The following is a 23,995-nucleotide window of genomic DNA, read 5'->3' on the forward strand; positions in this document are numbered from 1 at the left end:
ACTCATCCAGGGTAATGGAAGTTGTCCTGGCCATACAGTTCTACAAGTCCTCTTTTTTCCACAAGAGGGAGCTGTAGGCTAGCTACACAAAATCTAAAATGTCTTCCCCCTAAAGCTCATCTTGCCTTTGTTTTTTACATCTGTTCTTCATTCTCTACTAGTTCAATGGGGATCTATTGCATGACTAAACATTTTAATACTTTATCTCGTCGTCTTTGTTGGGCTATTTCGGACCCTGTTGATTTATATAATGCATGCAGTTAACTACTCTTTCTTTCTTTCACTCAATCACTCACTCAATCTCTTTCTCCCTCTTCTCTTTGTCATGTATGTATAACATAACCCCCTCCCGTTCAGTACCCCCATTCCTAGCCCCAGCCCTGCCACCAGTACCAACAGTCCTGCCAGCAATACCCCCTGTCACAGCAGCCAAGCGGTTTGGCTATCTGAGGACTAGGAGCCAGGAGAAGGTTCCCAAGACGCCTCCCTCACAACGTTCTCTCTCTAGACGCCTTCGCTTCTGGTCCTCCTCTGACATCCCCACCTGCAGCACCGAGCCCCTCCAGCCCATCATTGGACAGTTCTAACACCACCATCTTCATCATCTTCACGCAGTCCTCTTTATTTACCCCCTTCTTTTATCTGTAACATCTTTACTTTTTGGCCCTCTGTCATTATTTCCTTACAGAAAACAGACGTCTTAATACACACACTTATCAAGCTTTCCTCCCATCACAACACACACACACACACACACACACACACACACACAGGGACTGAACTCTGAACTGAACAGGCTAGTTTGAGGCCTACAGCCTCTCACCAGGTACTCCACTCTAGACTCTGGGTAGACCCTGCAGTAAGTAGCCTTGTTTTGGATTGGAGCCCTCCCTTACTGCAACCAGCCAGCCAGCAGCTTTGCCTCCTTCTGTGAGAATGAGATATATCTGTGTGTCACCTGATATGTTTAATAATGTAAAGTGGGCAACTGTGAAGAGCGATGCCTACCAGCCCAATAAAGGCAGTTACTCTGTCTGCTGTGTCTCTTAGTCTGGCAGACGGTATCAATCCCATGTTCCACATGGATGGAGGGATGTTGAGAGGAGAACTACTTGAAGAGGCAATCTGCAATATTTACTGCTGTTCAAAGGATTTGTGCTTTTTCCCCCCCCAGGGTGATAGAAATGCCACTTAGGGAGTGATTGAGTGTTTAGGATGCCTGTGTGCACCTGCTCTCTGTGCTGTGTTGTTCCATGTTAAGTGTTAGCCTGTGTTGCATTGCTGATAATGACTGCCTCCAGCTAGCACTATACTCTCCCTGACTCTCCTTGTCTCACACCCAAACACACACCACTATCTTCCTTTAGTCCATATCCTGTACTCTTGTGTGCTGTCTGTCACTCTCTGCCATGCTTTTTTACAATCACTATCCATCTCTTTTCCCTCCACACCATTCTTGTTATCCCCTCGCTCAGCCTACGTTAATGACAATGGCTGTGCTAAAATAGAGAATAACTGTTCTATTGGAGCTACTAACACGGTGCTGTTTGCATCAATGACCAATCCCATGCTTGACTGAGGGAGAGAGGGAGCAGGGAAGGGAATCAGCCTAGGGTACAGGACCAGACCCTCCCTAAAGGCTCACTTCCTGTAGAATGTTGAAGTAGAACATTCAGTGTTCTATTCTGTCTTAGCAGGCCAAGGTTTAGCCTGAATAACTAAAATTGATCGAAAGACTATAATCGGATAGCAACATTGGTAGGTCCAAAATGCATCTGGAAACCATTGGTGTACGTACCTTGCCATTTGGAAAGGTCTGACTGAAGAAGTGGTAATTATGAGACTACTGTATATTGGTGTACCGTAGCAAACATGCCAAAGGCCAGAAGTCAACTTGTTTCCTTAGAAAGCTTTTGCTGACGGTTACCCTTCTCTGCTCTAACAAAGTTGTTGTCTACCTGCCCTAGCTGTGTCCACTGTCCAGCAGCCTCCAGCTCACCTGCCTCTGCTGTGTCCAGATTGGTGTTTGTTTGTATGGACGGATGTGTTACCATTAGGTACTAACTTCTCTGTCATTGTTTCTCTAGCACTAAACGACAGTGGAGTGGCCAGAGGCAGGGAGCTGTTCCGTACTCCAGGGGGCAGAAGTGATAGTGTGAACGGCGCTGAGGAGCTGTATGCCAGACGGAGAGGTGTGGAGCTAGGGGGGGCTGCTGCTCACTCCACCCCCGCCAACCACACCTCCACCTCAGGCCTGATACCCAGCTCCAGGCCTGGACGCAGGCCCAAAGGTACAGTAGGCCCAATGCCCATGCATTATCTGCCTGCCATCTTCAATGTGACCATGACTTAGTATTGGCCTGCAGTATGTCCTTTCTATGTCATGAAACCAATTTGCTTCAGTCTCTACTTAAAGTCATTAACCAAGTTTCCAGCCACAGTTTTGTTGCAGATTGGGCAAGTTCGCAATTTTACAGCAAACAATTTTGTGACAAAACCATTGAGAGAGTGAAAATGCGATTGAAACACATTGAACTTCTGCTTTAATCCCCCCTCTTCTCCCCTGTAACTATTCCCCAGGTCGTTGCTGTGAATGAGAATGTGTTCTTAGTCAATTTACCTGGTAAAAATAAGGGTTAAATAAATGTTATTGGGTACATGGAAACTTCATCGCAAAAGTGATTGTTATGTGCACTACGTAATCACGCACAGCATTTTATCTGCAACAAGTCCGTTTGATGGAAATGCGCATCTTTTTTGAATATTCGCATGACAATCTGTCACCAATTGGATGGAAACCTAGCTAGTGTTCTAGAATAACACCAAACAGGTGACTTAAATCTCTAATCCCCCAGAATGCATTGTTTACGCAGTCCTGAAAAATCTGGCAGACCATCAGTGTTCAGTGCTTTCTTATGGAATAATTCTGCCGTCCTCAGTCAATAATCACAGTCACGGTCTAATGGAAAGTTTGTTTACTTTCCATGAAACCTTCTGGTCGAATCTCAGAACCTTGTTCCATCAACTGGGGAATAGATACACAAACACTTACAGGAAGGAGCCTTGTGGCTCTAGGCTACATCATCTTGCAGAGCCAGTTTCTACATTATATTATACAGGAGCAACATTTGGATTCAGTATGTAGACACTAAGTGGATTACAGTGCCTTGCAAAAGTATTCATCCCCCTTGATGTTTTTCCTATTTTGTTGCATTACAACCTGTAATTTCAATTGATTTTTATTTGGATTTCATGTAATGGACATACACAAAATAGCCCAAATTGGTGAAGTGAAATGAAAAAATAACTTGTTTCAAAAAATTATAAAAAATTAATAACAGAAAACTGGTGCGTGCATACAGTTGAAGTCGGAAGTTTACATACACCTTAGCCAAATACATTTAAACTCAGTTTTTCACAATTTCTGACATTTAATCCTAGTAAAAAGCAGTTTAAAAGTCCTTTGAATGCTGAAGGTGATGCCAGATCAGAAATAGGCCTACCGCTCGTTGGTCAGTGCGCTAGCCTACGCACAGTGCGCTAGCCTACGCACTAGACGCTAGCCTACGCACTAGGCTACTGATATTGCCTGGGGTTGTTCAGCATGCAAAATGACTGGTAAATCAAAAGCTGGCAACATAATTTCAGGGTTACCATGGTGGCAGGACTGCCTCTTTCAGCCTGCTGTTCCATTCACACTGAATGGGGAGTTGGTAGGCCTAGTGGTTGGTGTATCTCTCTGAGGGATCACACGCACACACACACAGTGTGGTATTTATCAAGTTGTGGGGTCTCAGACATTGCTTCAGTCCTATTCTTCAGTTTTTCACAATTCCTGACATTTAATCCTAGTAAAAATTCCCTGTCTTAGGTCAGTTAGGATCACCACTTTATTTTAAGAATGTGAAATGTCAGAATAATAGTAGAGAATGATTTATTTCAGCTTTTATTTATTTCATCACATTCCCAGTGGGTCAGAAGTTTACATACACTCAATTAGTATTTGGTAGCATTGCCTTTAAATTGTTTAACTTGGGTCAAACGTTTCGGGTAGCCTTCCACATGCTTCCCACAATAAGTTGGGTGAATTTTGGCCCATTCCTCCTGACAGAGCTGGTGTAACTGAGTCAGGTTTGTAGGCCTCCTTGCTCGCACACGCTTTTTCAGTTCTGCCCTCAAATGTTCTATAGGATTGAGGTCAAGGCTTTGTGATGGCCACTCCAATACCTTGACTTTGTTGTCCTTAAGCCATTTTGGCACAACTTTGGAAGTATGCTTGGGGTTATTGTCCATTTGGAAGACCCATTTGCGACCAAGCCTTAACGTCCTGACTGATGTCTTGAGATGTTGCTTCAATATCCACATAATGTTCCTAGCTCATGATGCCATGTTTTTTATGGCGGTTTGGAGCAGTGGCTTCTTCCTTGCTGAGCAGCCTTTCAGGTTATGTCGATATAGGACTCGTTTCACTGTGGATATAGATACTTTTGTACCTGTTCCTTCACCATCTTCACAAGGTCCTTTGCTGTTGTTCTGGGATTGATTTGCACCTTTTGCACCAAAGTACGTTCATCTCTAGGAGACAGAACGTGTATCCTTCCTGAGCGGTATGACGGCTGCGTGGTCCCATGGTGTTTATACTTGTGTACTATTGTTTGTACAGATGAACGTGGTACCTTCAGGTGTTTGGAAATTGCTCCCAAGGATGAACCAGACTTGTGGAGGTCTACCATTTATTTTCTGAGGTCTTGGCTGATTTCTTTAGATTTTCCCATGATGTCAAGCAAAGAGGCACTGAGTTAGGTAGGCCTTGAAATACATCCACAGGTACACCTCCAATTGACTCAAATTATGTCAATTAGCCTATCAGAAGCTTCTAAAGCCGTGACATCATTTCCTGGAATTTTCCAAGCTGTTTAAAGGCACAGTCAACTTAGTGTATGTAAACTTCTGACCCACTGGAATTGTGATACAGTGAATTATAAGTGAAATAATCTGTCTGTAAACAATTGTTGGAAAAATTACTTGTGTCATGCACAAAGTAGATGTCCTAACCGACTTGCCAAAACTATAGTTTGTTAACAAGAAATGTGTGTAGTGGCTGAAAAACGAGTTTTATTGACTCCAACCTAAGTGTATGTAAACTTCCCACTTCAACTGTATGTATTCACCCCCTTTGCTATGAAGCCCCTAAATAAAATCTGGTGCTACCAATTACCTTCAGAAGTCACATAATTAGTTAGATTAAACACAGGTGGACTTTATTTAAATGTCACATGATCTCAGTATATTTACACCTGTTCTGAAAGGCCCCAGAGTCTGCCACACCACTAAGCAAGGGGCACCACCAAGCAAGCGGCACCATGAAGACCAAGGAGCTCTCCAAACAGGTCAGGGACAAAGTTGTGGAGAAGTACAGATCAGGGTTGGGTTATAAAAAAATATCCGAAACTCCCACGGAGCACCATTTAAATCCATTATTAAAAAATGGGAAGAATATGGCACCACAACAAACCTGCCAAGAGAGGGCCGCCCACCAAAACTCACGGACCAGGCATGGAGGGCATTAAACAGAGAGGCAACAAAGAGACCAAAGATAACCCTGAAGGAGCTGCAAAGCTCCACAGCGGAGATTGGAGTATCTGTCCATAGGACCACTTTAAGCCATACACTCCACAGAGCTGGGCTTTACGGAAGAGTAGCAAGAAAAAAGCCATTGCTTAAAGAAAAAAATAAGCAAAGAGTTTTGGTGTTCGCCAAAAGGCATGTGGGAGACTCCCCAAACATATGGAAGAAGGTACTCTGGTCAGATGAGACTAAAATTGAGCTTTTTGGCCATCAAGGAAAACGCTATTTCTGGCGCTATCCCAACATCTCTCATCACCCCGAGGACACCGCACAGTGAAGCATGGTGGTGGCAGCATCATGCTGTGGGGATGCTTTTCATCGGCAGGGACTGGGGAAACTGGTCAGAATTGAAGGAATGATGAATGGCGCTAAATACAGGGAAATTATTTTGGGAAACCTGTTTCAGTCTTCCAGAGATTTGAGACTGGGGCAGAGGTTCACCTTCCAGCAGGACAATGACCCTAAGCATACTGCTAAAGCAACACTCGAGTGGTTTAAGGGGAAACATTTAAATGTCTTGGAATGGCCTAGTCAAAGCCCCGACCTCAATCCAATTGAGAATCTGTGGTATGACTTAAATATTGCTGTACACCAGTGGAACCCATCCAACTTGAAGAAGCTGGAGCAGTTTTGCCTTGAAGAATGGGCAAAAATCCAAGTGGCTAGATGTGGGGATGTGGGGGGTGGGGGGTGAATAGTTATGCACGCTCAAGTTTTCAGTTTTTTGTCTTATTTCTTGTTTGTTTCACAAAATAAATTTATTTTGCATCTTCAAAGTGGTAGGCATGTTGTGTAAATCAAATGATACAAACCCCCCAAAAAATCTATTTTAATTCCAGGTTGTAAGGCAACAAAATAGGAAAAATGCAAAGAGGTTGAATACTTTGGCAAGCCACTGTATTCATAGTTTATCTACAGGCTGTCATATAGGGTTGAAGCGTGTGGAGAGACATAAGCTTATGGTTATGCTTATGTCAAATGAACATCTTTTAATTTATGAACTATACTTGAAAAACAGGCGTCTCACTTCCTACTTTGTGTAAACATGTTTTAGTTTTTTTCCTACAGCTTAGAAATGTCCCCTTAATCGCCCTTTACACTCCTGACCTTTTAGTGTGCACAGTTTCAGTTGTAATTTGGGACAGGAACAGTTAATAAGAGACGTTGGTGCAATGATGTGGGGACACGTCTGTTAAGACCAATGACTCATAACACGTACGTTTAACGCTCTATAAATGTGTGATGACGTGAATGAGTAACTCTCACTTCCCCCTTTCCTCTCTGTGTCCTCTGCAGGTTTCATCTATGAGGACGACTCTCGGGTTCACTCCCCTGACGCCCTGTTTGTCCATGGAAACGCAGGTAAAGCACCTGGATGATGAATAAATGTTCAGACTGCTCTGTATCCCTATCACATTCTTTCTTGCTCACTCTCTTTATTCTTATTCGTTCTTTCCATCCCTGAGCCATAGTGAAAATGAAGTCCCCTCCATCTCTTTCTCTGCAGGTTATCGACCAGGCTCTGCTGAGCTCAGTCGCAACACCTCCAGCAGCAACTCCCCTGTCAACTGCAAAGGTACAACCAACATCTATTCCTATCTGCAAACCCTGCAAACCACATATTCAATAGATGTTCTTTTATTTTTAACAATCTTTGCTTTCTATACCAGACTGTATGTTACCCTAAGCATATCTCCAACCACTATTTTACCCTGCTTTCTGGTACTATCCCCAAATACGGACTTAATTAAGTCATTTTCAGCAGTTGTCTATCTCTACCTCTGTCCATCCAGATTCCCTGGAGCGCCTGCAGGACCGTTCTGCTAGTCTGTCCAGTGATGACGTAGTGGGCCTTAGTCACGACGTGTCCCACTCCCTGTCCCTCCCCCGGAGCTCCACGGTCCCTTACGACACCCACACCCCGGTCCAGAGGAGTGCACCCCGGCCTGCCCACCACCGGACCTCCTCCCCTGGCAGCGAGATGGTCACCTTGGAAGAGTTCCTGGAGGAGAGCAACACCCTCTCACCACCCACTGTAAGCATTGACACACGCGCCACCCACTGTAAGCATAGAGAGATGACGTGGCATGGGGAGATGGATGAAGGGTTTGGAATGTGGGGGTACTAGCTTAGTATGGCTAAACATATTCATCAACCACTGTAAGAACTGGCACATACTATGCCATGAAGTGATGTATGGAGGGTTTGGTATGAATGGCGTTGTGGATATAGCCAGTAGTTTTATATGACGCATATATTCTGGGTGGTTACATTTCACCAGCCACTATAAGCATACAGTGTCATACGGAAATGGATGAAGGCGTTGTGGCTTCTTATGGCCAATTCTCATGTTTATATTATGTGTGATCATTTAGTTAAATAATTCAGCCAACCTAGACTATCTCCCAAAAAGAGCCTCTAAAATATGAATGGTCTGAACTAAGTTTGTTTTACGTCTGCAAATACACAAGAAACATGGTATAGAGGAGATGGACCCACTGGTTGGCCTCTAGTTTACAGAGAGCAGGTGTGAAACAGGGAAGGGACTCAGGGGGTATGCTAATTTGGTATAGAGCAGACCTAACTCACTCTACTAAATTAATCAAAATCCCTTTTAGACAACTTTCTGGACAAAATGTTTTACTGTAATAGTGAAGGTGTAAACTTGGCAGTAGAAAACCTAAACGGTATATTTGACCGCTCAGCTTCCCTATCAAATCAAACAATTTCAAGCAGACAACCTAAGAAAATTAACAACAATGACAAATGGTTTGTGAAGAATGCAAAAACCTAAGAAAGAAATTGCGAAACCTATCCAACCAAAAACTTAGACTCAGAAAACCTGAGCCTACGCTTTCACTATGGTGAATCACTAAAACAATACTTCTATGCCATCAAAAGGAACATAAAATTTGACATACCAATTAGGATCTGGCTAAAAATCAGTTATAGAACCCATTGCCCTTTATGGTTGTGAGGTCTGGGGTCCGCTCACCAACCAAGAATTCACAAAATGGGACAAACACCAAATTGAGACTGCATGCAGAATTCTGCAAAAATATCCTCTGTGTACAATGTAAAACACCAAATAATGCATGCAGAGCAGAGTTAGGCCAATAACTGGTAATTATCAAAATCCAGAAAAGAGCCATTAAATTCTAAAAGGAAGCGATTCCCAAACCTTCCATAACAAAGCCATCACCTACAGAAATCCAAATCATGAGAAAACAAAAAGATAATTACTTGACACATTGGAAAGAATTAACAAAATTACAGAGCAAACTAGAATGCTATTTTGCCCTCAACAGAGAGTACACAGTGGCAGAATACCTGACCACTGTGACTGACCCAAGATGTAAGGAAAGCTTTGACTATGTACAGACTGTGAGCATAGCCTTGCTATTGAGAAAGGCCGCCGTAGGCAGACCTGGCTCTCAAGAGAAGACCGGCTACAGTGCCTTCTGAAAGTATTCAGACCCCTTGACCTTTTCCTCATTTTGTTACGTTACAGCCTTATTCTAGAATTGATTAAATTGTTTTTTTCCCCTCATCAATCTACACACAATACCCCATAACAACAAAGCAAAAACAGGTTTAGACATAAAAAACTGAAGTATCACATTTACATAAGTACTCAGACCCTTTACTCAGTACTTTGTTAAAGCACCTTTGGCAGTGATTACAGCCTTGATTCTTCTTGGGTATGATGCTACAAGCTTGGCACACCTGTATTTGGGGAGTTTCTCCCATTCTTCTCTGCAGATCTTCTCAAGCTCCGTCAGGTTGGATGGGGAGCGTCTCTGCACAGCTATTTTCATGTCTCTCCAGAGATGTTAGATTGGGTTCAAGTCCGGGCTCTGGCTGGGCCACTCAAGGACATTCAGAGACTTGTCCCGAAGCCACTCCTGTGTTGTCTTGGCTGCGTGCTTAGGGTCGTTGTCCTGTTGGAAGGTGAATCTTTTCCCCAGTCTGAGGTCCTGGAGCAGGTTTTCATCAAGGATCTCTGTACTTTGTTCCGTTCATCTTTCCCTCGATCCTGACTAGTCTCCCAGTCCCCGCTGCTGAAAAACATCCCCACAGTATGACGCTGCCACCACAATGCCTCACCGTAGGGATGTGCCAGATTTGCTCCAGACGTGACGCTTGGCATTCAGGCCAAAGAGTTCAATCTTGGTTTCATCAGAACAGAGAATCTTGTTTTTCATGGTCTGAGAGTCTTCAGTTGCCTTTTGGCAAACTCTAAGCGGGCTGTCATGTGCCTTTTATTGAAGAGTGGCTTCCATCTGGCCACTACCATAAAGGACTGATTGGTGGAGTGCTGCAGAGATGGTTGTCCTTCTGGAAGGTTCTCCCATCTCCACAGAGGAAATCTGGAGCTCTGTCAGAGTGACCATCTGGTCCTTGGTCACCTCCCTGACCAAGGCCCTTCTCCCCCGATTGCTCAGTTTGGCCGGGCGGCCAGCTCTCGGAAGAGTCTTGGTGGTTTCAAACTTCTTCCATTTAAGAATGATGGAGGCCACTGTTTTCTTGGGGACCGTCAATGCTGCAGAAATGTTTTCGTACTCTTCCCCAGATCTGTGCCTCAACAAAATCCTGTCTCGGAGCTCTACGGACAATTCCTTCCACCTCATTGCTTGGTTTTTGCTCTGACATGCACTGTCAACTGTGGGACCTTATCTAGACGGGTGTGTGCGCCTTTCCAAATCATGTCCAATCAATTGAATTTACCACAGGTGGACTCCAATCAAGTTGTAGAAACATCTCAAGGATGATCAATGGAAACAGGATGCACCTGAGCTCAACTTCGAGTCTCATAGCAAAGGGTCTGAATACTTAAATAAGGTATTTCTGTTTTTTACTTATAATACATTTTTTAAAAATTCTAACCTGTTTTCGCTTTGTCATTATGGGGTATTGTGTGTAGATTGCTGAGGATGTATTTATTTTTAATCAATTTTAGAATAAAGCTGTAACATAACAATATGTGGAAAAAGTCAAGGGGTCTGAATACTTTCCGAAGGCACTGTATGTGCACACTGCCCACAAAATGAGGTGGAAATTGAGCCGCACTACCTAAACTCCTGCCAAATCTATGACCATATTAGAGACTCATATTTCCCCCAGATTACACAAATACCACAGTGTGCAATCACAGCATCAAGATTTGACCTGTTGCCACAAAAAAAAGGACAATCAGTGAAGAACAAACACCATTGTAAATACAACCCATATTTATTTATTTTCCCTTTTGTACTTTAACTATCGTTACAACACTATATATATATATATATATATATATATATATATATATATATATATATATATATATATATATATATATAAAAAATTATTTCACATTTGAAATGTCTTTATTCTTTTGGAACTTTTGTGAGTAATGTTTACTGTTCATTTTTGATTGTTTATTTCACTTTTGTTTATCTATTTCACTTGCTTTGGCAATGTAAACATGTGTTTCCCATGCCAGTAAATCCCCTTGAGAGAGAGAGATTTCAACGCCTTGCTCTCTTTCTATCTCTCTGAATGCAGAGACCAATCTGATTGTTTTGTGCCCCTCTGATCCTGACTAACCAATTAAAATACTGTAAAACTAATTAAGACACAACGTTTTTGCCTCTAAACCTTTTACAACTAAATTTGATTGAGAGCTGTTGATGCCTAAAGACTCCAATTTACCAACATCCTAAAGTGCTGTATTGATTGATACCTGAGCAATGGTGTTACCTCACAGTCCCGGTATTCTTAATGGTGCAGGGTAGATAAGACCAAATCAATACTTCCCTTTGTTTATAAAAGGATTTCTTAAATTTAGTTTTCTTATCAGCTCATTGACTGTTAGCCCTGCTAGCAGTGAGAAGGGGAATCTTTAATGCTGTTTAACAACAGACACCATCTAAACAAACACTGATTGGATCAGTCCGATGTTGTCTGTTCAGTAATCCAGGAATTTCAGCATGGAGAGTTATAGCTCTGGATGGACTACCTCCCTGGGTGATAAGGGTTTATTTCCTTGATGAATCTGTCTACGTACTGTGTCAGTTTTTTCTCCTCCCTCCCCTCAGGTACAGACGGGCAGTCGGGAGGATCTGGTGGCGGACTACTTCAACCCATTAGGAGAGAGAGAGAGATCCACCCTTTGCCGGCCCTCTCCTCTGAGAGACGGAGCCAAGACCCCCACCAGCTATGTCACGCCCACTGTGAAGAGAGACACAGACCTCCACCGGGCTGGTGAGGGGCTAGGCAGGACCTCCAAACCAGGCCAGAGTGTCAAGCCCAGTGTCCGGCTCCAAGAGGGATCCACCTCCACGCCCCAGTCCCACTCACAGACCCTACCCAACCGGGACAGCAACGGGTTAGGGACAGGGGGGCGGCCTTCACCCCTGGGACTCCTTGCACCCTGTGGAGGGGGTCTGGGCAGCAGCAGTCTGTCTCGGACCTTCAGCCTGGCCTCCGCTGACCTGCTGCGCTCCAATGGTCCAGACAGCTACCGGCCAGACATGGAGGCAGGAGGCTCGCCCAGTGGAGGTGGTGGGGATTGGGTGGTCAGGAGGCCTGGGACTGGAGCCATGGCCAGGGAGCGCCCCCAGTCTGCCAGGTTAGCAGGACCCTCGGACATAGACCCCCGCAGGCTGTCTCTGGCTCCACCCAAAGAGGAACCACTCAGCCTGGCCCCTCCCCAGCACCACTCCTCCTCCCTGTCCCTGCAGCCCAAGTGCTACGGAGGGAGAACAACACCAGGCTCCACCCCCAGGAACAACAGCTCCAGCTCCGGACTGCAGCCACAAGGACAGCCCACCCCCCAGAAGAACCACGGTGGGGAGGTTGCCATGGTGACACCGGTGAGGGCGGTGCTGGCTCTGAAGCTGGAGGAGGCACAGGATGAGGAGGTGCAGCGCAGGGAGGCAAGGCTGAAGAAACCGGAGGTGGGGGGAGGAGGAGGAGGGGGGCTGAGCTGCAGCACGGAGGAGCACCCCAAGAGCACCTCCGCCTCCCCAGACCCCAACAACGACCCTCAGACTGTGTGGTATGAGTACGGCTGTGTCTAGGAGCCGTTAGTGTAGAGGCAAGCCTCAGTACTGTACAAACACTGTTCTTCCTGCTAAACCACAGGATGCCTGGTCTGGTCTGGCACCGCTAGGCTGGTCCTCACTGTACTGGACCACATCCTTTCTGTTTCTGATCGTTTGAAACTTCCTAACTGCTTTAAAGCTTCATAAAGGAAATGCTGCCCCAAAGAGACCACCATACCACAGGGGCCTGTACCCAGCTGGCAAACATATGGTTGATTTGATTTGCATGACCAAGACGTGGGCATGGGACTCGGGACCGCCAGCGCCGCAGTTACATTAACAGGTACAGGAATGCTTTGAGGAAGACAAAAGCACTAGAGAGCAATTAATGTATTTTTCTTTACTTTTTTCTATTGGACAACACTGGTTGCTCTCTGTGCACTTTATGCACAGCACAGTGGGTTTGGCCCTGTCCAATGAGTTCTATTCTGAATCTGAAAAACTACCATTTTGGGGATGGAGAGAAAGACCACTCCCAGAGTAATTGCATGGTAACATCTGTCCTCCATCTTTAGGAGCTTGAGGACAGTGTTTGTTCATCTCAACACAGCCTCAGTGACACATTACTGGAAATGGGTCCTCTCCCACTTTGAACATGCTGTTTTCTGTTGCGTCTGTGGGTGACCAAACTATGGGCTTTTGAGAGAGTATATCTCATCTCAAAGTGAAACTGGCTTGTGGGGAGCATGTAATTCATCCCATATCTGTTTTTGTGTATGCGAGGCAGGACGAAACAGGCAGATATACCGTAGAGGGAGGGTAAACCAGACTGACCAACTCACGAAGAGAGACAAAGCAGGGCTTTTTGTAGCAAGAGGGGACAATTTCTGGAGGAAAGGATTGAGAGAAGTTATGGAGATGTAGTGAGTTGAAGATGAAGAAAGACTGAGATTTTGAGATGATTTACATAATGGTGGTGATGATGGACAGAGGAGAGAGAAATGAAGAAAGATGAATATGAGAGTTTCAGAGACACTGGTCAGGTTGAAGAATAAAAAAGTTAAATATATAATGTTCTCCATGACTAAACACCATGAATGCTCCCAGAAAACTGATCCCTATACAATAGAACACTGTCTGTCTGATGTCTTGTATGTGCATATAATACATCTTATTTTCCAAATACATTCCGAAGAGCACTATAAGACAAGGATAAATAAGTAGATATGTGTCTGAACACTGGATACATTTTACTACAGAAAACTAATCAGTGACATTATCGACAAGGGGCTATTAAAGTTTGTCTTTTTAGTTTTGAATTATTACGTTTTGTATATTTTGCTTTACAGCGCTACCCAGCTCTAAAATGGCAGTAAGACTCCATTAATTTATTATGTTCCTCTCAAATGACAAAACTATGTCTGCTTGTTTGTGTGTTTTTATCTTCTAACCTAAATGAGTTTGTTGTGAAGTTGACTGTGTGGTTCACTGTAAGGGTGGTGTCGTTTTGAATTGTGCACAACATCTAATTCTCTTAATGTATTGATGCGTTTTCTGTATTAGTAAAAAGCCAGTGGATAAAAACCTCATTAGACTCCTCTATTAGGTAAATGACTAGTCAGCCTATTACAGTGTATTATATAGTATATAGAGCATGAAAATATTTGGCACTCAAATCTTCCTTCAACTTGTTCTATTCAGATTCCAAACAGATTGATCAAAGGTTGGCATGCTTAGCATTCCCAAGAGGAATATCAGCTGTTTGCTGTGGATCACACACAGGCCTAGGCAGGTAGCCTAGCGGTTAAGAGCATTGAGCCAGTAACCGAACCCCGAGCTGGCAAGGTGGAAAAATCTGCTGTTCTGCCCTTGAGCAAGGCAGTTAACCACCAACAACAACTGCTCCCCGGGCGCTGATGACGTGGATGTTGATTAAGGCAGCCCTCTGCACCTCGCTGATTCAGAGGGGTTGGGTTAAATGCGGAAGACACATTTTGGTTGAATGCATCGTTGTGCAACTGACTACGTATCCTCCTCTCTTTTCTATGCACAATACGTGTTCCATCACCATGTGTACGGGTGTCTAAGGTTTTGTCAGGCTGGTACACCGTTTCTGTGTGTACTGTACAGATTTGATTTTGATAATCGTGACCAAACACTACTAAAAAATGCCTATGGAGTTATATGACAGACCTACCAACGTGCAAAGATACTGAAATGAAAATATTGCAAATGTTTGTGATTTGTTTTCATAACTTGATGAAGATGCATATACCTTTTTTGTCCAAAAACAATGGATTCTTTTTTAAATAAAGTTTTGTAAAATGTAGTTTCTCCTGCCTGTCTTTGTAGGCCTATTTCTGTTACTGTGTGACTATGGTGTGACCATTGTCAGGGTAATGTCACTATGTCTGTGTCATGCAGTTGTAATATCCTGTATTACCCACACCATGCAACTGATGCAAGTTAAAATATTATCAGAGGGTCAGTCCCAGCATTTATTGCATGAATAAACACACAGTAGGAGGCGGGTAAGGAATACACCCACATGATGATAGATGATGGAAGTTCAAGAAGATGTCCTGACCGAAAAAGGCACTAGCGCAACGAGCATTCTTATCATGAAAGTGTGGTTTTGATTCATATTTTTCTCACCTCCCACACATTTCTCGGTAATCTGTTCTGTGGCGCTGAGGGAAAGAGCTTGCGACCGCCTGCCTCTGACGTTCCTCAGATGTAGCCTAAAAAGTGGCACTTGTGTGATACAGCAGCGTTACTTTCAGATTGGTAAAAAAAAGAAGCGATTGTTTCTTCAGAGCACTGACAAGAGTTGCTACCAAGGAACCTATGGACTCATACCATCAGACAGAGCGCGCGCAGCCTATTAGTGGAGCGATAAGGTAAAAATTTTTTATCGTTTCTTTATAATATCGCAAATTTTGGGTGTTTAACACGTGCCTTATTTAGTCAACTGTATATTCTAAGCCTAGTCCATTGCCGCACTCATTCAATGTATTTGAATTTTATTTAATAGGCTAAGCCTTGGTAGCTCTAATTGGTTTTAAAAACTATTGTTTGAAATGCACCATCTTTGCAAATAATTCCTAAATGCTGTGCTATTGCAATTGTACAATAGGCTTTCCAGTGTTTGTTGTCTGAGGGAAATAGCCTACATTGTGTATATTATAGCATACATTTGTATGTATCCTATTTTAGCATCTTCTAATGCAATTATCTTATTAAACATCCTGTAGGCTATACTGAAAGAAAGAAAGCAGAATGCTGTGGCGTGGACAGTATTTAGTCAGTATAAATATTGTGGACAGATTTCAGCTTGGAGAGCAATGCGATAACAGGTGCAAGGTTTGGAAAGGATTTTGTATATTGTTACGTGAGTAATATCAATAACAGTAATGCATTTTCTAGCTTTTAAAATAGTAAGCTAGGCTACTATCCTCGTTGATGACATTCATTGTCCAATACCTCTGCAAGTGAGTATGGTGGAATAATTATTCTATGTGAGTTTAGGACAAGAAGTAGGCTTGGAAGTAGGAAGTCAAACTAAGAGGATAAGTCAATGTGCCAATGCATTCTTCTTGTGGTGCCCCAGTCACTTGGTGTTTTTCTTAGTGGGCCAAGTAATGCCCTCAGGCTACCATAGTTGGGTGCCGGTCTTCGTCTCCGGTGCATTGGTCTATGAATGAATAGGTTGACTGGCGAAGAGCTATGAACTGATTTGGACTTAGTCTCTCTCTCTCTCTCTCTCTCTCTCTCTCTCTCTCTCTCTCTCTCTCTCTCTCTCTCTCACTCACTCACTCACTCACTCACTCACTCTCACACAATCGCCTCAAGCAAGTGGCTCCTTGGAAAGGCGATTAGAGACCGCTGAATTTAAACAGACATTAATTGGATCTCAATACTCATGGCCGACTCACAGGAGTGCTTTCAGTTAGACATTAACTCAAGGTCTGATTGTGCTGTAATGTTTGTAGTCTGCAGTCTTTATTAAATTAGGATATGCACCTCAGTGATTCTTGAAAGTCGGGACACTCCTTGTCCGGCAGGGAAAACTTATTTTTTATAGATTTAGTTGCATTATTTGAGATTAAAATTTACATTTACCTAAATGTTATAAGGGAAAATATTTGTTTTGTGAATTTTCTAAATGCTTTTAATATTATTCATTTCCATGTCGGCTCTATGCCAGGAAATGTCCTTGTCTGGAGCAAAGGATCCCCAATTTCAAACTCTTAAAAAAAAAAAGTGTTTACAATTCTTAAAACTGGCAATAATTGGTATTAACTGAAAAATTATCTTATGCCGTTTCTTGCAATAGCCCTGTCAGACTTTAAATAATATTTATTTCAAAACTGATTCCTAAAATATGTGTCTAGAGATTTTGTCAATGCCGTTAGATTTGTCTAAAATACTAAATTAATCAGGAATGAGCAGGGTCAGCTATACCATAAGGACCCCTTATTCATGTCCTCATTACATGTAGTGCTACAAGACAACCCATGGTCTGTAAAGTTCTCTACTTTTGATAGATTTAAACAAATATTGGCATCACCACTGTCACAAGCATAAACTGGCAACTCCATCTGCCTGATAGATTCTAATAACGGTTATTATGGATTCTCAAATGAATCATTTTCCATATTTTACAAATGTTTGTATTGAACTTTTAGTTTTAGAGGCAAAAATGTCTGTTTTGAGTATCTTATCAACTCTGTCAGTGGCTTGTCAACTCCTTCACTGATGGCTAACCCCCTTCAGAAAGTTTTTGTCAATATTCAGAAAAAATATTTGAATCACTGTTATGCAACAGATGCTTAAACTATTAAAGTATTTGCTGTGCTAGACCTAAGGTATAATGTTTGCTTTATATATGTTTTATTTTCTAAATGTAGAAAAACGTGCCAAAATGCTAACTAAATTAGCCCTGGAGCATTTAATAGTGCTATAAAACAAAACAAAAATACGTTTGGAGATTTTGTATTACATATTTAAATAATCAAACGTTAGAATTAAACAATCAAGGCCTTTCAACTTGTTGGGCAATAATTGTAAAAATGAAATGCCTTTTATGGTGTCTGACAGAGTTGACAAATCCAGTTAGTTGCATTTTATGAAAAAAGTTAAGAATGAGGTTGTGGTGTTACATGGTGTGATAGCTGATACTTTGGTCTATCAAAAATATATATTTCAAATGTTAAAATTAAGGAAAATATTTGTGGGAAAAAACATCAGATTGTCCAGTCTTTCAAGAGTCCCTGACCTACAGTCCTCTTTATGACCAGGGTTGGGGAGTAACCTATTACATGTAATCAGTTACATGTTATCTGATTACAAAATAATAATGTATGTTTGTAATTGGATAATTTCAGGGAGTACCTCCCTTTTTCACTCTGCTTCAAAACATTTGCTGCCTACTGAACACACCCCTTGCTACACTCATCAGTATCGGTGGTGATTGTTTATGGTTTTATGTTGACTTATCTCCATCTGCACATGGGCCTATTCAGACCTGAGGTTATGAGGACAAAAGTAAGAGCAGAGTAACTCTGGACATTTTCATTATGGAATAATATCACAATGTAGGAAGGACCTGTGAGGGTAACGATGCATTTTAATATTTCATCACTACATTCTTGACTATCATAATGTTGATTTGAGATGAGAGCTCCTTGTTCTTCAGCAGCACATGTTACTACTCCAGGCATGAGTACAGTACACCTTGGCAACAGAGGTGGAACATGATCAAAAATGATTCTACAGTCAATTTCGTGTCTTTTTTGTGTTGCTTTAAAGCGCTTTGAGATTGATGTAATGAATAGCACTATAAAACTTTAATAAATTATTATTATTTTGTGTCCTGTTTCCATGGTCACCGTGCCGTCCTCCCTCTGTATTGACTGTCTTGTATTTCTGATATGCAGCCTTCGTAGTTCCAGTTTAGGTTGCCAAGGTTACATGCATAGGGCTGTTAGCAGGCTCACTAGTCACCTGGGAGCAAGGCCTGGCAAATCGATACCTAAATTCAGCAAAAAAAGAAACGTCCGCTCACTGTCAACTGCATTTATTTTCAGCAAACTTAACATGTGTAAATATTTGTATGAACATAAGATTCAACAACTGAGACATAAACTGAACAAGTTCCACAGACATGTGACTAACAGAAATGGAATGTGTCCCTGAACAAAGGGGGGGTCAAAATCAAAAGTAACAGTCAGTATCTGGTGTGGCCACCAGCTGCATTAAGTACTGCAGTGCATCTCCTCCTCATGGACTGCACCAGCTTTGCCAGTTCTTGCTGTGAGATGTTACCCCACTCTTCCACCAAGGCACCTGCAAGTTCCCAGACATTTCTGGGGGGGAATGGCCCTAGCCCTCACCCTCCGATCCAACAGGTCCCAGACATGCTCAATGGGATTGAGATCCGGGCTCTTCGCTGGCCATGGCAGAACACTGACATTCCTGTCTTGGAGGTAATCACGCACAGAACGAGCAGTGTAGCTGGTGGCATTGTCATGCTGGAGGGTCATGTCAGGATGAGCCTGCAGGAAGCGTACCACATGAGGGAGGAGGATGTCTTCCCTGTAATGCACAGCGTTGAGATTGCCTGCAATGACAACAAGCTCAGTCCGATGATGTTGTGACACACCGCCCCAGACCATGACGGACCCTCCACCTCCAAATCGATCCCGCTCCAGAGTACAGGCCTCGGTGTAACGCTCATTCCTTCGACGATAAACGCGAATCCGACCATCACCCTTGGTGAGACAAAACCGCAACTCATCAGTGAAGAGCACTTTTTGCCAGTCTTGTCTGGTCCAGCGACGGTGGGTTTGTGCCCACCGTTGTTGCCGGTGATGTCTGGTGAGGACCTGCCTTACAACAGGCCTACAAGCCCTCAGTCCAGCCTCTCTCAGCCTATTGCGGACAGTCAGAGCACTGATGGAGGGATTGTGTGTTCCTGGTGTAACTCAAGCAGTTGTTGTTGCCATCCTGTACCTGTCCCGCATGTGTGATGTCTGGATGTACTGATCCTGTGCAGGTGTTGTTACACGTGGTCTGCCACTGCGAGGACGATCAGCTGTCCGTCCAGCCTCCCCGTAACGCTGTCTTAGGCGTCTCACAGTACTGACATTGCAATTTATTGCCCTGGCCACATCTGCAGTCCTCATGCCTCCTTGCAGCATGTCTAAGGCACGTTCACGCAGATGAGCAGGGACCCTGGGCATCTTTCTTTTGGTGTTTTGCAGAGTCAGTAGAAAGGCCTCTTTAGTGTCCTAAGTTTTCATAACTGTGACCTTAATTATCTTTGAAAGACAGGGTCCTGAAAAAAGGGATGTTTCTTTTTTGCTGAGTTTATGTAGGCCAGGCCAGCTAGTAGAGCGCAGACCTCACCTGGATGTGTCTGCCTGTGTGATGTACCAGAGGTAATTTCACATAGAACAGCAAAAGCTCTAGGGAAATCACACCAGCTGGTGTGTGGGATTCATCATGCCTGAACAGAGCAATGTCCTGTATTTTAATCATGGTCACACAATGAATGTTTTTACAATGTTGTTACTCGTGTAATTACAACATTACTACGCAGGTATAATATACATTGTTTTCAATAGGCTTATCATTCAGGGGTTAATTATTTTTTTTACAAAAGAGCGTATGGCTCTTCTGAGAAGCTGTGAAGTCATGACTGGGACTATGTTATCTTGATATCTTCTCTGTCCTGGAGGTCTGTTGTGGAGTGCTAGGCTATGTCCGAATTCCCCACCCTTCTCTTGAAGTGTGCACTTGCACACTCCCCGTCATGGATTTAAAAGCATAGAATTGGCAGGAGGGAGTTTCCACCATTGCTAAATTCATGCAAGAAAGTGTGCAAGTACACACTTCAGGAGCTGGTTGGAAAATCAGGACATAGCCATAGTCTGAGATAGTGGGGGAAACTGTTACCTGATCTCCTCAGTCCTCCTGAGGTCCCTCACAGCAAAACAGGAGAATCACTCTAATTGGAGGTCTGGAGTTGTGGGGGAACACAAAACACACACAGCAGAAATAGAGAAGCTATGCGGATACACATAAAGTAGTAACTTCACCCTGATTCCAAACACCTCACAGATGTGACATCATTGAATTAGATTGATATTACAATAGATTTCCTGTCTGAATACTGCAGTGGGAGTAGTATGTGTGTACTGCCAATGTATTTTTGCACACTTTTATAATAAGGAAAGATGCCTCTATTTTGAGTAAAGCTTGCCACTAGTTGCAACTGTAACATACTGGTATGTTATTTCAAGATGTGAGTGGCCATCGCTATTTCCAGTTGAGTTAAGATTGTCACAGTCTGCTGGTGAAGCCTTGTTCTTAGTCCATGCCTAATTATATCATTCTATCAGATTACTCTCATTGTATGTATTTTCATTTCAGGACCACAACTTCCTTTCCTCATGTGATATTTATTTGTTTTTGTTTTTGTCTTCCAGAGCTGAGTGGGAGGAATGGCCTTTGTGTTGAATCAACCTAACCATGGGTCTCACAGCCTGGTAGTGTGTGGGTGCTACTACTAACAGAAAGGAAAATGGCATGTGGATGTGGGCCATGTCTGCCATGACGATCAACATGTCCAAGTCGGACTACATTAACTGCACCATCAGCCATGAGATCCATCAGTACCTGTTCTCTGGAGCCTACATCCTGGTCCTTCTGATCGGCGTGCCCACCAACGCCTTCTCCCTCTACCACGCCTGGCTGCAGCTGAGAGCCAAGAACGAGCTGGGGGTCTACCTGCTCAACCTTACCGTGTCAGACCTCCTCTACCTGGCCTCGCTGCCTCTCTGGCTGCAGTACATCTTCCAGGGAGATGACTGGAGCCAAGCGGAGTGGCTGTGCCAACTGTGTGGCTTCCTGCTCTATGAAAACATCTATATTAGTATTGGGTTCTTATGTTGTATCTCTATAGACCGTTACCTGGCCGTGGTGTACCCGTTCCACTTTACAGCATTCCGGAGCATGCGGGCGGCTACGTTGGCCAGCGCGTTCATCTGGCTGAAAGAGATTGCTGTGGGCGTGGTCTTTTTCAGACACAAGGAACTAAGCACTGACCACACCAACCAATCGGTTTGCTTTGAGCACTACCCCATGCAGCCGTGGGAGTACCCAATTAACTACTACCGTTTCTCCGTTGGCTTCCTGTTCCCCCTGGGCATCCTGTCCGTGTCATATTTCAGAGTCCTGCGGGCGGTCGGAAAGAGCACGGGCACTCAGAGCGCCCAGAAGACCCGCATCAAGCACCTGGTGACCAGCACCATCGTCATCTTCCTGGTGTGTTTCTCTCCGTACCACGTATTCCTGCTGCTGCGTACTGTCTTTGAGAGGGACTGCCCCTTCATCATCAGCATCTTCAACTACTACCACTTCTCCCTGCTGCTCACCAGCTTCAATTGTGTGGCCGACCCAGTGCTGTACTGCTTCGTCAGTGAGAGCGCCCAGCAGGGGATCCAGCAGGCCCAGGAGGCCTGTACCCAGGCCCTCTGCTGCTGCTACCACAGGGGACAGCACAGCTCTGTCACCGCCACCGCCACGGGGACAGACTCCAACGAGGTGGACACCTTCAACGAGAAGGGGACAACAACCGTCACACCGCTGACACAGAACCAGATGATCTAGCAGTAATATAAATAATACAAGGGTTTTATAAAGCTCTTTGGAAGGACCTAAAGATGCTTGAATAGTAGTCTAGGAGCTGGGACCAGATTTGGATGAGGGATGGAGGAAAAATACTGACAGTGACATGGAACATTCTGCAATGAGATGATGTCATAACAAACGTGTTATAGCAGTGCTATAACAGTGTTATAAGGTATACGTCAATATACATATCAATATAATGTTTTTTTGTTTTTAATGTTACAATTTGTTCTATTTTGCTTTAACATGTGCAGGACACGTGTATACATGATGCTGCCTTGTGTATAAGCCTGAGTTCAAAACTATCTCTGTATAGGCTGGCAAATTTCTTCCTGCAACATTTGAATGTTTCTATCGCTCATCACATTATTTCATATTAATTCTCAGGATTTTAAATCCCAGAAGGTGATTTCAGGAGTGACTGACTTCATACCTATCAGCACAGCTCAGACATATCAACACATGACCTAACGTATCTCTTACTTATTACCTAACTTATCTCTATCGTAGGTCCTCTGGGATTCTTGGGTTAGGGTTAGATTCTTGCTGCTCAATATCTGTGAATTGCTCACAGTTTCAGGGGTATGTAAAGGATTCCTCAACTCAGAATCATAAATTACACTGTGTGGAGAGCATAAACAAAAATACATACAAACAGTGAGCTCCAGAAGTATTGGGACAGTGACAATTTCTGTTGTTGTTTTGGTTCTGTAATCCAGCACTTTGGATTTTAAGTCATACCCCACCAAAAATGCTAACCTTCCCTGTTATTGTAATGGTGAGAGGTTAGCATGTCGTGGGTTATGATATTTATGCCTCTAACTTTCTCACTCATCATAATTCATGATTCATTCAGGACTATGTGTAGTCATGGTAGCATCCACATTAATGTAAAAGTGTTTAGAAACCTATTCTATTCTTATTTACAATAAAAGTGACTCCAAAAGGACACTACATTATTTACAATTAATTTCTATTGGGCACAAAATAATCTGGAACACAACCAAAACAAACAGCAAATGCATCCAACAAGTTTGTACAGTCACAATCTTAACGTAGTAAAGATGTACAAATGTTTTTACTACTTTATTACACATATAGTGGCTTGAGAAAGTATTCACCGCCCTTGGCATTTTTCCTATTTTGTTGCCTTACAACAGGGTTCTTCAATTCCGGTCCTGGAGGGCCGAAACACCTCTGTTTTTCATCCTCTCCTTCTAATCAGGGGCTAATTCAGACCTGGGACACCAGGTGAGTGCAATTAACTACCAGGTAGAAATAAAAAACAGAAGTGTTTCGGCCCTCCAGGACCGGAATTGAAGAACCCTGCCTTACAACCTGGAAGTATCATTTGATTTACACAACATGCCTACCACTTTGAAGATGCAAAATATTTTTTATTGTGAAACAAACAAGAAATAAGACAAAAAAGCTGAACTTGAGCGTGCATAACTATTCACCCCTCCAAAGTCAATACTTTGTAGAGCCACCTTTTGCAGCATTTACAGCTGCAAGTCTCTTGAGGTATGTCTCTATAAGCTTGGCACATCTAGCTAATGGGATTTTTGCCCATTCTTCAAAGCAAAACTGCTCCAGCTCCTTCAAGTTGGATGGGTTCCGCTGGTGTACAGCAATCTTTAAGT

The 23,995-nt window shown here is 43.3% G+C and overlaps 2 protein-coding genes across 3 annotated transcripts in view; both read left to right on the forward strand.

The window, feature by feature from the left end:
* The window catches only part of LOC121544757 (protein Daple), a 97,754-nt gene extending 84,029 nt beyond the window's left edge, over positions 1–13,725 (forward strand). For both annotated transcript variants that reach the window (XM_041854877.2, XM_041854878.2), the window contains 5 exons: positions 2,088–2,291; positions 6,925–6,990; positions 7,136–7,204; positions 7,422–7,663; positions 11,709–13,725. In XM_041854877.2, the coding sequence (XP_041710811.2) occupies positions 2,088–2,291; positions 6,925–6,990; positions 7,136–7,204; positions 7,422–7,663; positions 11,709–12,692 (1,565 nt within the window). In that variant the 3' untranslated portion in view covers positions 12,693–13,725. The remainder of the gene's footprint in view (positions 1–2,087; positions 2,292–6,924; positions 6,991–7,135; positions 7,205–7,421; positions 7,664–11,708) is intronic.
* A 1,555-nt stretch (positions 13,726–15,280) lies between these two features.
* On the forward strand, positions 15,281–23,086 carry LOC121544322 (ovarian cancer G-protein coupled receptor 1). The gene is made up of 2 exons (XM_041854243.1): positions 15,281–15,556; positions 21,149–23,086. The coding sequence occupies exon 2, from the start codon at positions 21,249–21,251 to the stop codon at positions 22,329–22,331; it is 1,083 nt and encodes a 360-aa protein (XP_041710177.1). The 5' UTR covers positions 15,281–15,556; positions 21,149–21,248; the 3' UTR covers positions 22,332–23,086.
* Positions 23,087–23,995: the final 909 nt, after the last annotated feature.

This window comes from Coregonus clupeaformis, chromosome 29 (genome assembly GCF_020615455.1).
Source record: "Coregonus clupeaformis isolate EN_2021a chromosome 29, ASM2061545v1, whole genome shotgun sequence".
NCBI lineage: Eukaryota > Metazoa > Chordata > Actinopteri > Salmoniformes > Salmonidae > Coregonus > Coregonus clupeaformis.